The sequence below is a fragment of the Dipodomys ordii genome, unplaced genomic scaffold (assembly GCF_000151885.1).
Source record: "Dipodomys ordii isolate 6190 unplaced genomic scaffold, Dord_2.0 Scaffold31, whole genome shotgun sequence".
Classification (NCBI taxonomy): domain Eukaryota; kingdom Metazoa; phylum Chordata; class Mammalia; order Rodentia; family Heteromyidae; genus Dipodomys; species Dipodomys ordii.
In genome coordinates, this window is record NW_012267247.1 from 8,053,359 (window position 1) to 8,070,098 (window position 16,740).

The following is a 16,740-nucleotide window of genomic DNA, read 5'->3' on the forward strand; positions in this document are numbered from 1 at the left end:
CCTGATTATAGAGGTTTGTGTTACCTAGATTCATGTATAATCTAGGTGTAGTGTGCAAAGACTTATATGTTTTAATAGATAAAAACAAATTGCATTTTTGTAAAGTATTGGAAATATTCTACAAAGAAGCCATTTAAAGTACTTAGCTGCCTTCTTGTAAAGGAAAATCATTTTTTGTTTTTTTGTTTTTCTATAGACTAAAAAAAGTGGCAAACCTGGGCCATTCTTGCTATCTGGATCCAGAGACAAAACTATTAAGATGTGGGACGTCAGTACTGGCATGTGCCTTATGACTCTTGTAAGTTTGCAAGATCTCCTTGCTTTTTTGGCATCTTCACTGTCTTTTTACCTTTTTTGGATTAGATACTCTATGATATTTTATTAAGTAACCCCAGTTGTTCTAGGATTTAGAATAAGTTCTTTATAAAGATGTTTTTCCTTAAGTTTTTGTAAACCCACTATTGCAGTAACATGAAAGTTATTTCTATAGAATGCCAACTTACATAATCTACAAAGTCATTATGCTGGGAAGGAAGATTCTAGCCTACTGCATCTTTAAAAATTATGTGATACCTCCTGTGGCTTATACAGACGTTTTTTGAGGTATTTGCATCTTTACATTATTGTGAAATTAATCATTCTTACGTTATGATTTGGAGGTGTGTATTTCCCCCTATTGTATAGTATATTGTATATTTCCCTACTGTTGTATAGTCGATCTAGTCTGGAGAACTAAGAAGCCACCACTTAAAAGGCAGAATTTGGATGGAGTGCTAGCGGGCAGAAAGGGCTCCTGTCATAAAGTCCTACCACACTGAATACAATTAACACGGCTTATATAGCCCAAAATCACACGAGGTACATGTAATTAATCTTAACGTAGTAAAAAGCAATCAGATGTGAACACAAAGTAACTAAGAAAAACCAGTGAACTCTGAGATCTAACAAAGATGTTTAAATGTAAGTCAAAACAAATGTGGACACAATCAAGGGAAATCTAGAACCAATCATCTAAGTAAAGTAAAACTTTACTGGAATTTACCAACCCAAAACACATTTGTAATCTAAAGAATGGTCTATTATCAAGGCTTTTGCTTAGACCCAGTATCCTTACTTTACTAGGAGCATTGAGATCTCCAGTTGAGGATATACAAATGCTGAGACACTCTGGTTTGCTTAAAGGAATTCTCAGAGGAATTGTGGATAATTTGGCACCCATGTTTGTTTAGAGATTGTATAGACACTAACCATATCTCCTAAGTGACTGTCTGTATAATAGGAAAGACACATGTGGAGGCATTATAAGGAATTGATGAGAAGAGCCATATGTGTAATTGGGGTGACAGACACACACCACTATGCCCAGCTTTTTTATTGTTAGGGTCTAGCTAATATTTTGCCTTCCTTGAATTCAAACACCAATAAACCTTCCCTCTCCCCCTCCCAAAAAAAAAAAATTTAACTCTGGTAATGTCAGAGTTGAGTTCAGTTATACTATGTTGCAATTCTTTATTTAAAATCAGAAAGCAAAAATAAAATTAGAAAGCAACCAGGCACTAGTGGCTCAGATTTGTAATCTAGATACTCAGGAGGCTGAGATCTGAGGATAATAGCTTGCACCCAGTCCTAAAGAAAAGTCCTCATAAGATTCTTTATCTCCAATTAACCATTCAAAAACAGGAAGTGGAGCTGTGGCTTAAAGTGGTACAGTGTTATCCTTGAGCAAAAGAGCTCAGGGACAGCACTCAGGCCCTGAGTTGAAGCCACACATCTGGCAAAAAAAAAAAAACTAAAATAAATCAGAAAGCAAGTTTATTGTGAATTTCTCCATGATTCTGGCTTCTGTTATTCAACTGAAGTGGGTGCTTCTTTTGTGTTTGGTATGGCCATAAAAACATGGTTGGATTTCTTAGGCTTCTATAAGAAAGACTTTTGTAGTCCTAGCTACTCAGGAGACTGAGTTAGAGAATTGCATTTCAAATCCAGCCTGGGCAGGAAAATCCATGAGACTCTTGATCTCCAGTTTACCTCCAGAAAACTAAAAGTGGAGCTGAGGTCAAAGTGGTAGAGTGCTATCCTTGAGCAAAAAGAACTCAGAAAACACCTCGGCCTGGAGATCAAACACCATGACCAACAGAAAAAAAAGGAAGAAAGATTTCTACCTCTCATGACTGGTACATTTTGTAGGTAGCACAATATACCAAAGTACTTTAAAGTAGGACAAAAGACCTGTCTGTCTCCTTGGCTATCTTTTAGTCTTGGATTTTTGGTTTTCTTGAGATACTGTTTTAGTATGTAGATTAGGCTGACCCACAGTTTGTTATATAGCCCAAGTTTGCCTTGGATTTCAGATCCTCTTGCCTCAACTTTTTAAGCACTAGGAGCATAGACATACGCTTCTATGCTCAGCTCTAATCCTTTCGTTGTTGTTGTTGTTGGTCATGGGGCTTAACCTCTGGGCCTGGGCGCTGTCCCTGAGCTCTTCAGCTCAAGGCCAACACTCTGTCATTTGAGCCACAGCACCACTGCTGGTTTTCTGAGTGGTTTATTGGAGATAAGAATCTTACTGGGTTGGGAAGGTGGCTCAGTGGTAGAGCACTTGCCTTGCATGCATGAGGCCCTGGGTTTGATTCCTCAGCACCACATAAGCAAAAAGAAAAAAAGAATCCTATGGACTTTACTGCACGGCTAGCTTTGAACCACTTTCCTCAGATCTCAGCCTCCTAAGTAACTAGGATTACAGGCATGAGCCAACGGCACCCGGCTTGTCCCTCAATTTTTTAGCTCAAGGCTAGCACTCTATCATTTGAGGCACAGCTCCACTTCTGGCTTTTTGGTGTTCAGATTACCATTTGGTAGTGTTCATATATATCTCTATCCATTTATTTTGCATAACAACTTTTTTGTGTGTGTGTGGTACTAGGGCTTGAACTTGGAGTCTTGGGTTTGCTCAGCTTGCTTGGTCACTTAGGTGGCATACTACCTCTTGGGCCATGCCTCCCGTCCAGAGCTAGTTACTTTGGAGATAGGATCTCCAGGACTTTTTTTCCCCCTGGGCTAGCCTCAAACCACAATCCTCCAGGTCTCAGTCATCTGTGTAGCTGTGAGAACCGTGATCCTCAGATCTCAGTGTCCTGAGTAGCTAGGATTACAGGTGTGAGCCACCGGTGCCCAGCTGACATTCCCATTTTTGTATATAATTTTGGAGGTTATTTATCTTATTTTATTTGGTTTGTTTCAAAGCCAAGGTCTGTGTTTGATCCTAGAGTTTGATCCTAGTGCTCTTAAAAACAAAGATTTTTTTTTTATTTCCAATTAAGTACCAACAAACTGAAAATGGAGCTATAGCTGAAGTGGTAGAGCACTAAACATAAAAACTAAGTGAGCTGGGCCCCAGTAGCTCACACCTGTAATCCTAGCTACTCAGGAAGATGGTGAGAGGAAAGTCTGTGAGACTCTTTCTCTCCAGTTAATCACCAAAAAACCTGAAGTGGTGCTGTGGCTCAGGGTTAGCCTTGAGATGAAGAGCTGAGAGACAGCGCCCAGGCCCTAGGAATGGCACCAATACATATATATCCCATTAAAGGTATTGAACCCCAGAACTTTGTGAGTGCTAATAAGCACTTGCTCTATCACTGACAAATATTCTCCAAGTCCCCTAATTGTAATACAACTTTATACTGCTCCTCTTAGTTACATGTGCCATTTTTACTTTTTGTTTTAAATAGTACTGAGATTTTGGAGTCTCATTCTTGCTAGGTACTTTTTATAAGTTTCTTCAGGGTTTCTAGGGTAAAAAGGTAAAAGTTTGATTTGTCACATTAGAGATAGTTAGCATTTTTGTCCTAGAACTTTTGAAAAAGGACATTCCTGTGTCATTTTCAGTAATGCTAAGTATCTGGGTGCAGTGGCTCACTCCCGTTATCCTAACTACTCAGAAGGATTACAGTTACAGTTAGAAGCCAGTCCAGGCGAAATGTTTGAAAGACCCATCCTCAGTCCCTGAAAGCTAGACATGGTGTACACTTGTCATCCCAGCCATGCAGGTGACATAAATAGGAGAATTTGAAAAACTCAAACAAAAAGCTGTAGATATGGCTCAAGTGGACAGGTAGTATGTATGTCGAGCAAGCTCAAAACCCTGAACTTAAACCCCAGAAATGAAATTTAAGAAAAGAAAAGAAAAAAAAAAGGTTCTGTTGTAATAACATTATTGTATATTATTATATAGATGCTGTTTAATTTACCCGTTTGCTAAGTCAGGTACCTTTTTGTCTTTAAGGTGGGTCATGATAACTGGGTACGTGGAGTTCTGTTCCATTCTGGGGGGAAATTTATTTTGAGTTGTGCTGATGACAAGACCTTACGTGTATGGGATTACAAGAATAAGCGATGCATGAAGACCCTCAATGCGCATGAACACTTTGTTACCTCCTTGGGTATGTATACATCCTGATGTTTCTGAACAAGTACAGTGTGGAGAGCCAGTTGTAAGGGAAGTATTAAGTAGCATTGGGGACTTTTCCAGGTAAGAAATGTCCATGCTATTCCAGGGAAAAATAGAGAAGGCAGGTTCAAACTCCATGGAATTCCTACCAGTTACTCCTTCCCTTGATTAGCTTCATAATAAAGATACTGATTTTGAAAACTGGAATTTTAAAAAGGATACCAAGGTAATCTCTCTTCCCTACTACTATGTATTCAATAAGATGACAATTTATTTTTTGTCTGCATGGGGCGTGAACTCTGGGCCTAGGTGCTGTCCCTGAGCTCTTCAGCTCAAGGCAAGTGCTCTACTTCTGGTTTTCTGGTGGTTTATTGGAGATAAGAGTTTCATGGACTTTTCTGCCAGTCTGGCTTTGAACCATGATCCTCAGATCTCAGCCTTGGTACTAGCTAGGATTATAGGTGTGAGCCACTTCACCCAGAGACAAACAAGATTTTGTATTCAGAAACCTTTTCTTTTTTTTTCTTTTGTCGGTTGTGGGGCTTGAACTCTGGGCCAGAGCGCTGTCCCTCAGCTCTTCACTTGAGCTACAGGGCCACTTCCGGTTTTCTGGTGGTTTATTGGAGATAAGAGTTTCACGGACTTTCCTGCCTGGGCTGGCTTTGAAGTGTGATCCTCTGATCTCAGCCTCCTGAGTAGCTAGGATTACAGGCATGAGCCACCAGCGCCCGGCTTCAGAAACCTTTTCATCTGGCAGGTGTCTACTGTCATGTACTAGGAACTCCAGAAATTATGTTTAATAAGCGTCATCACTATAATATGGATATGGGTCCGGATGTGTGTGTACATGCTGGTCCTGGGGCTTGAATTCAATGAATGGGCACTGTTACTGAGTTTCTTTTGTTCAAGGCTAGCCTCTACCACCTGAGCCATAGCTCTACTTCTGGCTCTTTTAGTAGTTTTGTCTTTGTTTTTGTTTTGTTTTGTTTGTTTTGTTTTGTTTTGTTCACCCTGTCCTAGGGCTTGAACTCATGGCCTGGGTACTGTCCCTGAGCTTCTTTGCTCAAGGCTAGCGCTCTACCACTTGAGCCACAATGCCACTTCCGGCTTTTTTCTTTTTGCTTATGTGGTGCTGAGGAATCGAACCCAGGGCCTCAGGCATGCAAGGCAAATGCTCTGCCACTGAGCTTCCCAGCCCCAAGGCTAACACTCTTATCACTTGAGCCATAGCTCCACTTCTGGCTTTTTCTGCTTATGTGGTGCTGAGAAATCAAACCCAGGGCTTCATGTATGCTAGGCAAGCACTCTACCACTAATCCACATTCCCAGCCCCCCCCCCCCCCTTTTTTTTTTTGGCGGTCATGGGGCCTAAACTCTGGGCCTGGGCACTGTCCATCAGCTCAAGGCTTGGATTCTACCTCTTGAGCCATAGCGCCACTTCTACTTTTTCTGTTTATGTGGTGCTAAAGAATCGAACCCAGGGCCTCATGCATGCAAGGCAAGCACTCTACCACTGAGCTACCTTCCCAGCCGCTCCCAGCCCTTTTTTAGTAGTTTTTATTGGAGATAAGAGTTAACTGACAAGTGCTAGTGGCTAATGCCTATAATCCTAGCTACGCTGGAGGCTGGTATCTGAGGGTTGTAGTTCAAGGCCAGCTGGGGCAGAATTGTCCCTATGAGACTCTTATCTCCAATTAATCACCCAAGAACTGGCAGTGAAGCTGGGTGCCAGTGGCTCACATCTGTAATCCCAGCTACTCTGGAGGCTGAGATCTGAGAATCAGGGTTCCAAGCCACCTGGGGCAGGAAAGTCTGTGAGACTCTTATCTCCAATAAAAAACCACCAAAAAACCAGAAGTGGCGCTGTGGCTCAAGTGGTAGAATGCTAGCCTTGAGCTGAAGAGCTCAGGGACAGTGCCTAGGCCCAGAGTTCGAGCCCCACAATCGACAATATATATATAGTCAGGAAACTTTAGTGAAATGAGTTAATCATTACCTTAGGAATAATAAAGGATTAAATGTAAAGCATTAGTAGTAAGCCTGGACCATAAGTGTTTATCAAATAGATACTCTGAGACTTTCCTTTTTATTAGATTTGAGCCTCATTGTAAGATTGTTTAGGCTTGGCATTTTTATTAAGGTGGATAGGTTATATAGCAAAACATGGATATTTAGTCTACATGGTAGGGATATTGTTGTCTGCATGGTGGTGTTCAACCATAATCCCAGCACTTAAGAAACTCAGGTAGAAGGATTGCAAGTTCAAGACCGATCTTGCCTGTGTTGGAGGTGTGATTTAGCTGCTAGCCAGTGAACTCAGCAAAAGCTGAGTTTGAGTTCTGGTCTCTGAAAAAAGCATGGAATGGATTACATAAGTAGATATCATTTGAACAAAATGTAGTTATTCTTTTTTTCTTTTTTCTCTTTTGGTCATGGAGCTTGAACTTGGTTCTGAGCTTTTTTTTTTTTTTTTTTGGGTCATGAGGCTTGAATTTGTTCTGAGCTTTTTTTTTTTTTTTTTTGGTCGGTCATGGGGCTTGAACTCTGGGCTTGGGCTCTGTCCCTGTGCTCTTCAGTCAAGGCGAGCGCTCTGCCGCTTGAGCCACAGCACCACTTCCGGTTTTGGTGGGGGGGAGGGTATTGGAGATAAGAGTCTCATGAACTTTCCTGCCCGGGCTGGCTTTGAACCGCGATCCTCAGATCTCATCCTCCTTTTTTTGGGGTCCAATCTTGGGGCCTGAACTCGGCCTGGGCACTGTCCCTCAGCTCTTCAGCTCAAGGCTAGCGCTCCACCACTTGAACCACAGCACCACTTCCAGCTTTTTTCTTATGTGGGGGTGAGGAATCGAACCCAGGGCCTCGAGCATGCAAGGCAAGTGCTCTACCACTGAGCCACCTTCCCAGCCCAGATCTCAGCCTCCTGAGTAGCTAGGATTACAGGCATGAGCTGCTGGCACCTGGCTATGGTTCTGAGCTTTTTTTGCTCAAAGCTAATGCTCCACCACTTTGAACCACTGCTTTACTTTAGTTTTCTGGTGGTTAATTGGAGGTAAGAGTATGCTCAGACTGGCTTTGAATCATGATGCTCACCTCTCAGCCTTCTGAGTAGCTAGGATTACAGGCATGTGCCACCAGCATCCAGCAAAAATTCTTGACACGTGGACTTGGCTTCTTATTTTATGACTCAGTAAAAAGTTAGACCTGTCTGAATCTGATTTGAAAACAAGCTTTTTCTTTTTCTTTCAGATTTCCACAAGACGGCCCCCTATGTGGTTACTGGCAGTGTAGATCAAACAGTAAAGGTGTGGGAGTGCCGTTGATTCAGTCTCATTTGGCCCCTCCTCCCTTTTTCCTCTGGATGCACTCTGATGATACCATGGTCCCCCATTGAGCTCTGTTTAAATAAATATTGTCCTTTCATGTAAATTATTCTGGATGTAGATTGAGCTTATTAAATGTTACACACAAAGTATTCATGCATGGTGAATCCAAATTGTATACTGTAAATTTACATACGTTGTCTAGAAGTACCATAGGGTTTAAAAACCTGGGCTGGCATTGGTCACACCAGGCCTACAAGGGCAGAAGTTAAATAAATTGAACTAGGGCACTAAACTGAATAGTTGACAGTGTCATTTATGTTGGATTATAATTCCTGTTTTTCTTTCTGCTATCTGTTGGTGCCTGACTTGATGGCCTCATTTGGGGGAAAAGTGGTGGTTATTAGGGCTTTTTCTGAAATGTGTATCTATGTAACATCACTTAAGTGTGCTTAATAAATCTAAAGATGTTAGATAATAAGAATTCTAAATCTGCAGAACCATCTATGTAATTTAATGGGGATTACACATTGGAATTTTTGTTATGACCCATTTGCCAAATCAATAGGATATGTTTGTTTTGGCGGCCTATCAAGCAAAGTATAGTGGTATATTTATGTAAGAAAATGATTGTAAATCTCAATAAGAAAAATCTCAGCAGCTAATAGCAAATCATTTCTTCCATTTGGGTCTTAATGCTTTGTAAACAGGTTAATAACACTGTCATAGTCTAAGCTTCTATTTTCCACACTAGATCTGCTTCTAGTTGTATTCTCCATACTATTAGACTGTATAGTGATGTGACTTCCAAGTAGAATTTAATCTTCCCATTGAGTGTCATGGTATAAATCACTATTTGTTTATGATGTTTTTTTAGGGATGTGCAATGTGCATTACATAATGACAAAAATATTGAAAAGGTTATGTTTGCCATTTTTAAAGGAGTGGGAGAAATACAGCAGTTTGTTTTTCAAAGTGAATCTGATAACACTTCGACTATGTTTCTTTTGACAAGTTAAAAGACAGGGTTTAATGGAGTATGCATAAAAATGTACTGTTTTTCACCTTTTGTTTATATAGAAATGTTTGTAAGTATATGGGCCTATCTAAAAGTGGATATGTCTGTATGTGTCTATCACACACAACCTCCATGTTCTCGGGTGTTGAGTTCTTGAAGAAGCTCTAAAACCATACAAGTAAAATGAATCTTGCTGTGGAATACCGCACCATGCTTTAGAACAACCCCTTTTTGACCCTAATGCTTCTGAAAAACAAGTTGGGGAGGAGGGGACGGACGTGTTTCCAGCCCAAGGAAAGCCACTTCCTTTGTCCCCTCTAATGGAGCCCTGGAGCGTTTTACACATCCCCAATAAGAGTGTATATTTTGATCCAGAGTTACTACAAGTAGATTTAAGAGAATTTTTGCCCATGACTTTTGGAACACTATTCCATTGATGTTCATTAATAAAGAATTCCATTGTTTAGCTAACCAACAGTTTTTTTTTTAATGAAAGTCATTTGAAAAATTAACAGAAGCAATGAAATAACAGTGGCAGTTTAACAAAAGATACTTTTTTTCTGGATAGCATTTTATTCATTTTGTGTAATATGTGAATTTTTAAGCCCCCTTTTATGTATTTAATGGAAATTTGATTCCTGGGAAAGACAAAGGGTGAGAGTTAATGTCCTGTACATACACACACAGAATAGGCAACCTATTAACTAGAAGCAGCTTAATGTCTACATTGTGTCTTTATGTTTGTTTGCTTGTTTGTTTTTAGTAATTCCTGAGAGTTGTCTCTGGAAGGGAAAGTGTTTTTGAGAAGTAATGGCTATTTTTGAGGACAAAAATTACATCTTAAGCTAGTTCCTTAAATTCAGTAGGTTAATATTCAGGACAATATTGCCTCGCAACCCTGCTTACATTGAGGAGTCTTTTCCCTCTGGCTGTTCTGACTAGATTTTTCTCCAAAAGCTATGGAAAATATCTTTGTTCTCGTTTGCTGCTATTTTCTGTCCTATTTCAAGAAATATAAATACATAGAAATGGTGCATCTTAACATTTGTTCATGTATAAATGTCCTTTAATTCCATTTTAGCATGTAGCAACATGAATCGTTTCAGGGTAAGCCACAACATCTAGAAATCCCTCACAGATGTAAACAATCAGAAGAGGGATGGTAGCAAAGTGGAGGAACAAAGCTGCTCTCCACTGGGTTGCTTCCCCTGCAGCTTGAAGTGACTGTTAGTGATGAGGGAGGATAGTTCCTCTGTACAGTTACCCTTGCTTGAGAGATTGCCACAGCCTGCTGCTTAGATGAGTTACCAAACACCCTCCATTTAAGAAGCAGCGGCCATTGAATCTCAGGGATGGTCCACAACTGGATCCAAATGTGTAAGGAGCCCTGTTTGACTAGTGAAGTGGGGTGGGGGAGAGCAATCCATCCACCATCTGGAATCAGATTTGCAGTTTCCTGCCCTGTTGATGCCCTTTCTTTCTGTGTTCCCTCTCTGTCTGCTGTCTAACCTGTGCCTTGCCTGGGATGAGGACAATGATGAGGTTACTGGTTTGGATTGTAAGTAGAGGACTTTATTCGTTGATTTAGAGGTTCATTGCTGCTTTGTCACTTTCTCAATCAAATTGGCCATTAAGAAATAAAAAGCTGGTAGAATTGCATCCTCAGATGATTCTTGACTGTGTGTGTATGTGAGTGTGTGTGTGTATGTGTGTGTGTGTGTGTGTGTGTGTGTGTGTACAAACACATTCCAGCACCACCCTAATTACAATATGCCCAAGAAGTCCTAGCTGCGTTCTGAGAACGTAAGCCATGGAAATGGGTGTACACATCGCTTGGAGAATAGTTGCTTTTGACATGGCATCTTGCACTTTAGGAGACTAAGACCGTCCTGTTTTGTCTGTGTGGTGTGACCAGTGGTGTCCCCAGAGCACTACCCAAAATCACTAGTGTTAGCAAGCTGTCCCGGGCTGTGGAGCACAGTAGTCCTTTGGAAGCTTTGGCTCTAGACTCACCAAGCCCAGTCTCCTTCCTCACTGTCAGTGCCCTGCTCTCCTGTTTGCCTCTTTCTTTTTCTATGTGAACTTTCAGATATCACTCATTAAATAGCCTTTTCTTTTTTAATTTAAAGAAAAACTATCCTAAAACAAAAGACCATTTTTGTTTGTTGGCAGTGGTGGCTTGATAATCCTTAAAGCAACTGAAGTTGAAATGGAAGGAACAGGCACTTGAAGTGATGACTCTTTCTGTCCAGCTGTATATAAGTCTGACGTGCTCATCTAGATGATGCAAAGAATCTCCTGGTAGAGAAGCGATTTGTACAAGATTGGTGGGGAAAGTTTTGGGTTTTCTTTCCAGTGGGGTGGGTGGGGGGAGGAGGGCAAGCTAGATTTACAAGTCACGACTGGACTGGACTGGCCTTTTTATCTTTCCACTTTATCATGTAAGTAGCTGCTTTCTTGTCGTGACTATCCTTCAGGCATCTCTAAAGCTCACTTCGAAGATGTTAGAGATACAAACACACAGATCTTCGAGTTAGCCATCAGTCCCGACAGACATGAAGGCCAGCACTGATTCCAAATGAACATTGCAGAGGTGGTAATTGGAGAAAACAGTTCCCAGATTGTAAGAGTTCACTGAAGATTATTGACACAATTAAAAAAAAAATCAGTAAAGGAATGTATATAATACTGCTCTTGTGTTTTACAGTAAGATTTGTTGCTCTCAGACTGTGTAAAACAAAATTTATTCATGTTTTCTGCATATTAAAAATCTTATTGTACCAATTGGTAAACTATTAAATGCCTATAAAACTAGATGTGAATTTTTTTTTATCTTGTGTACAGCTCATGTCTTGATTGAAAGTGACGCCTCATAGAGCAAGACTTCAGTTGATCTCAGAGCAGCAGAGTCTTGATGGAAGGCTTTTCTTGAGGACAGTGCCAGCAGTGGCCTGTCTTCTTCCCTCTAGTTCAGAGGAAGCCAGGTGGGCCTGCACAGAACTACTGGACAGCTGTAGCTCTACAGCTAGGAGCCAGCAGTGGTCTATGACAGCCCCTGCAAAGAGCTCAGAGATAAAGGCCTGCCCTCTTCTGTTAGTGAATGAGCCTCTTTGGAATCATGAAGATGCTTTATTATTATTTATTTTTAATTTTTTTGTCCACCATGGGGTCTGAACTCTGGGCCTGGGCAATGCCTCTCAGCATTTCAGCTCAAGGCTAGCGCTCTATCACTTGAGCCACAACGCCACTTCTGGCTTTTTCTGCTTATGTAGTGCTGTGGAATCGAACCCAGGGCCTCATGCATGCAAGGCAAGCACTCTACCACTGAGCCACCTTCCCAGCCCGATGCTTTTATATTATTTTCAAAACAAGACATCTTTCATCCTTTCTCCAGACACTCCTGGCTCCCTCCCCATTTGGGCAGGTGATTGCCATGTCCTGGTTAGCCTGCATTCTTTCCAACTCATGTACAAACTACAGATGTTAAGCGGCTCTTTTCTTGCAGCCCAGTTATTTTCCTGATGCCTTTCCCCCCATCCAGGATTGAGATCCTGGTGTGAGGCCTGACCACTGTCCTGAGGGGTAGAGGTCTAGCTGTAGTGTCACTATTGTGATAGGCAAGAAGCCTGTGCACAGCACACACTACACCACACGTCCCTCCAGGATGTATGGCCTTTTTTGTTCCTGGAGGAGGGTAAGAGAAATTAAAGGAATTCCAGAGGAAAGTACTGCATCTTGGTGCAGTTGCTTTCCCTGTTAGTCTGGTCAAGTAGCAAAATCTCATAGGGTAACAGTTCTCAAGGTGTCCCCTACCCAGCAGCATCTGGTCCCCCTTAGGACCATTGAAACATTTTATTTAAAAGTTATTGCCACATAAGCCATATTTGCTTAATTTTTCAAGTAGAGCTGTAGTCTCTTCTGGAGGGCTTGCTGGACCATGGTCCTATGTATGCTTCCCAGGTGGCTGAGGTTATAGGCATGAGCCATCCCATCCAGCTTTATTTGTTGAGATAAAGATGTTGGCCTTAGCTGACCGGGAACCATAATCCTGTTTCAGCCTCTCAAGTACTGGAATTAAAACGGGCCATTCACTGCTTGACTCCAGTTCTCAATTTTAACCTGCCCTCCAGATGCGCAAGCCTGACAAGAACTGCTTTTAGTATTCGGCGTTTCGCCTAACAAATTTGACCCTAGGGTCCCACAACCTGTGATTTGATCTGTCCTTTCTCCCTTTCCCGCTGACAGTTCATTCATCAGTGTTCCAATGGCAGTCTTTCCCACCTGGCCCTGTCCATGAACATGAACAATTAGTACAAGATAGAATTTCAAATACCTGAAAGATGGCCTCTCGTCCTTGTGCCTACCGTTTCACCACATCGCACCCTGCTGCTCGGCCATTATGGGGTTGGGGCAAGTGATGAATAAACAAGAATAGTGCTGCCCAAACTTGCCCACCTCTTTCAATGTGACTCAGTATTTATTGTACCTTCAACAGTATGTATGTATCTGATTCCATTTTATTTTTTTGGTCCGGTTGTGGGGCCTGAACTCTGGGCCTGGGCGCTGTCCCTCAGCTCTTCAGCTCAAGGCTAGCACTCTACCACCTGAGCCACAGCGCCACTTCCAGCTTTTTTCTTTTTGCTTATGTGGTGCTGAGGAATTGAACCCAGGGCCTCATGCATGCAAGGCAAGCGCTCTACCACTGAGCCACCTTCCCAGCCCCTCTGATTCCACTTGTAAGTCAGTTTCACCCCACTAGTGGGGTGCTTTGCTTCACCTTTAAGGTTGCCCACCTGACGATGTGAACCCACATGGGGCTGAGGAAGTAGTCTGGGCCCATCAGGATATCTTCAGCTACAGGACATGTAAGGATTCCTCCACTAACTGATAGGAACAGCTTTGAGGATGCAAGTGGACAGGTGAAACAGCTTAAAGTTTGTTAACTTGCATTGGGAATCAAATCTAAAGTCTTGTGGTAGGCAAGTGCTACCACTGAGCTGCATCACCAACTGTTAAACTTTAAATTGAAGTCACATGCATGTTAAGAGAAAATCAAACTGGGCACTGGTGGCTTATGATTATAATCTGTTAGTAGGAGGCTGACATCTGAGGATTTCAGTTCAAAGCCAACCTGGACAGAAAGTCCGTGAGACTTACCTCCCCTGAAATGTGGAAGTAAAACTGGCACAAGTGTACAGCATTAACCTTGGTGTAACAAGTGCTATAATAATGAAACCAGCCTCAGCTTTCTATGACCTTGTCTGCAAGAGTGCCACCAAAGTCCTGACACGACAAAAGGCACTGATACCTCTCCTTAGATGTCACTTCAAATGGTAAGGTCCCCAGCTGGCTCAGAAGCCAACCTAAAAAGGCTTCTAAAGGTGCACAAGGCCCTGAAGGCTAGCTAAGCGTACCACCGAATGAGCAACATCACCCCATCTCCTTGTGGTCCTTCCACAGCAACCGCCCTCAGGTCTTCCTGCGTGGGGCTCCTCCTCCAGGCTGCATTAGCCCTCTAGAGGTGGCTCTAAGATGGACGTAATCCATGCTCAACACCCACCTCCTGGCCAGTGCCACCCTATCTTCCTACAGCAAGCGAAAGGCAGTGCAAGTGTCCAGCTAGTCTAGTGACTGTACAGGACTGTCTGCCTGTGGGACAAGCCTGTGACACACACCCCCTCCCCCACTTGAGCTTTACCATCAGCGCAGCTTACAGAGCACACAGGTGAAGCTGGCACAGCAGGTTCCAAAAACTCACTTTATTCCAATGTGAAATGAAGACGTGATGGTTTAAAAACAAGAAAAAGTTCTTGATCAGCCATGGGGATGCCTCGCTTGCTAGCTCACACCCGCTCCCTTTGAAACAAGGTACCTGGACGGACCCTCCCCAGCAGCAGCCTGGGCCAGCCCCAGGCAGAGGCCCCAGCCAGAGCAGCTTCCTTGGCTTGCAGGACAGTGCTCTCCTCCCCCGACAGCAGGCACAGGGAAGCAACACAGGCAGGCGGCGGGGGAGCCAGGGCAATGGGGACCCCCACCACCCCAGAGCTAGTCTGTAGGTGCTTGTGTGGCAAGGGCCAGGTCAGAAGCTGGGCTCCACTGAGAGGTGACATTTACTTCTGGCAACAATCCCCAGACACCTTCCCCCCACCAATGTGCGTTAGGCAGCTTGGGTTAAAATGGGGAGGATACATTCAATTTAGACGGTGGCTCCCAAGGTTATCCCCACCTGGGGTGCAGGGAGGCAGGTTGGAGGGAGCCATGGCAGTGCCTCCTGCTGGGCCCAAGGATGTCTGGGGGGGTCTACAACCTCTTCCCCTCACCCTGAAGGTTATGGCCAGGCCAGGCCCAATCCACATTAGTAAAACCACCAGAGTTTTCATCTTGCCACCAGACTAAAGTGCATCCCAACCATCTAGCCCTGTCACTAGAGCTCAAGCTCCCCCTTCAAGACACAGGAAAGCCCCCCTCCCCCATCTTTTTTTGGCTTAAACCTGAACTGCAAGCCAGGCTGGGCCCAGGGATAGTGGCAGCAAAAGCAGCAGCCATAATGTCAAACATACAAATGACCTGAGAAGTGGCATCTGCACGTCATCCACTCAGCACTGACAAGGGCTATGTACAGGTTAGGACGGGCAGACGGAGACATTCAGGACATGGACATACTCGCACACACCTGCCTGAGGGCGGGGTCTGAGGGGCGCCTGCCCCCCACTGATGCCCACACACTCCATTCACGTGTCTTCAACTAGGTCTCTGTATCGTGTATTCATTGAACCAGTGCAAAAACATCTTTGGGGGAGGGGGGACAGGCAGGCCAGGCTGGGGTCCCAGGAGAATGCTGGGGTGGGTGGGGTGGAACGTGGAAGAAGAGGGGCTGGCTTCCTCTCCGATCTGCAGGGCATGCCCCCTTTTCCTGGAGTCTGTCTGGATGGCTGGGTAACGGGGCCGGGACCGCTGACTGTCCATCTCCCTTTCTATCCTTGCAAGCTCAGGGAAGAAGGGTCCTTGGCAAGCTGGGGCTGGGTGCCCATGTCCTCTGGGGCTCCCGCTGTCTCGGGCTCAGTGGCCATGGGCTCCTCAGTCTTATCCCTATTTTTGCTGGCCTCCTGGAGCTGATGTCGCCGCGCCACCTCAGCCTTCAGATTCTCCAAGTCTTTTTGGCTGTGTGGAAGGAGAGGGGTGAAGGTCAGGGTAGTTGCCCTGCTGGCGTTACACATACACTCGTGGCACAATCAACCTCTGTGCTTTATTGAGAAGTGGAACGTAGGTTTCCCTCCCAAAAGCAGAAAGGCTACAAAGTGCTAAAAAAAAAAGTCGAAGCTCCATGTAACCAAGAGAGCTAGCAGCTAAGGCCTGGCTTGGCAACCAGGCATCCTGCTATTAAGAGCAATGTCCTAAGTTTAAACCCTAGAACTACAGAAAATAGGACGGCACCTCATGCACTGGAAGAACCAGAGGAAGAATGGAGCCACTTCTATCTATATTGGATACAAAAAACAGGGTTGCTAAACAAGTGCTCTACTGCTTGAGCTATGTCCCAGCCCGAAGATACATGTTAAGTATATCATTTAACACAACTCCGAATACATGTATGCCACCATCTTGCATTAAAAAGACTTGAGTGCTAGTGGCTCATACCTGTAATCCTAACTACTTAGGAGGTTGAGAACTGAAGGTCATGGTTTGAAGTCAGCCTTGTCAGGAGAGTTTGTCAAACTAATTTTCAAGTAACCACCAAAAGGCCAAAAGTGAAGCTGTGGCTCTAGTGGAGAATGCTAGCCTTGACCACTAAAGCTCAGAGTCAGCACCCAGGTCATTAGTTCAAGCCCCAGGACTAGCACAAAGAGAGAGGGAGAGAGGCAGAGAGATGGATGGAAGGAAGGAAGGAAAGGAAGAAAGGAAGGAAGGAAGGAAGGAAGGAAGGAAGGAAGGAAGGAAGGAAGGAAGGAAGGAAG

General features: G+C 43.6%; 2 protein-coding genes across 4 annotated transcripts in view; one reads left to right on the forward strand and one right to left on the reverse strand.

Annotated features, from left to right (window-relative positions):
• Pafah1b1 (platelet-activating factor acetylhydrolase 1b, regulatory subunit 1 (45kDa)) overlaps positions 1–11,599 on the forward strand; it is a 68,407-nt gene extending 56,808 nt beyond the window's left edge. For both annotated transcript variants that reach the window (XM_013016465.1, XM_013016466.1), the window contains exons 9-11: positions 197–298; positions 4,283–4,439; positions 7,694–11,599. In XM_013016465.1, the coding sequence (XP_012871919.1) occupies positions 197–298; positions 4,283–4,439; positions 7,694–7,767 (333 nt within the window). In that variant the 3' untranslated portion in view covers positions 7,768–11,599. The remainder of the gene's footprint in view (positions 1–196; positions 299–4,282; positions 4,440–7,693) is intronic.
• Positions 11,600–14,524: 2,925 nt separating this feature from the next.
• Positions 14,525–16,740, reverse strand: part of Cluh (clustered mitochondria (cluA/CLU1) homolog) — a 26,334-nt gene continuing 24,118 nt past the window's right edge. For both annotated transcript variants that reach the window (XM_013016505.1, XM_013016506.1), the window contains exon 26: positions 14,525–15,946. In XM_013016505.1, coding sequence (XP_012871959.1) covers positions 15,760–15,946 — 187 coding nt within the window. In that variant the 3' untranslated portion in view covers positions 14,525–15,759. The remainder of the gene's footprint in view (positions 15,947–16,740) is intronic.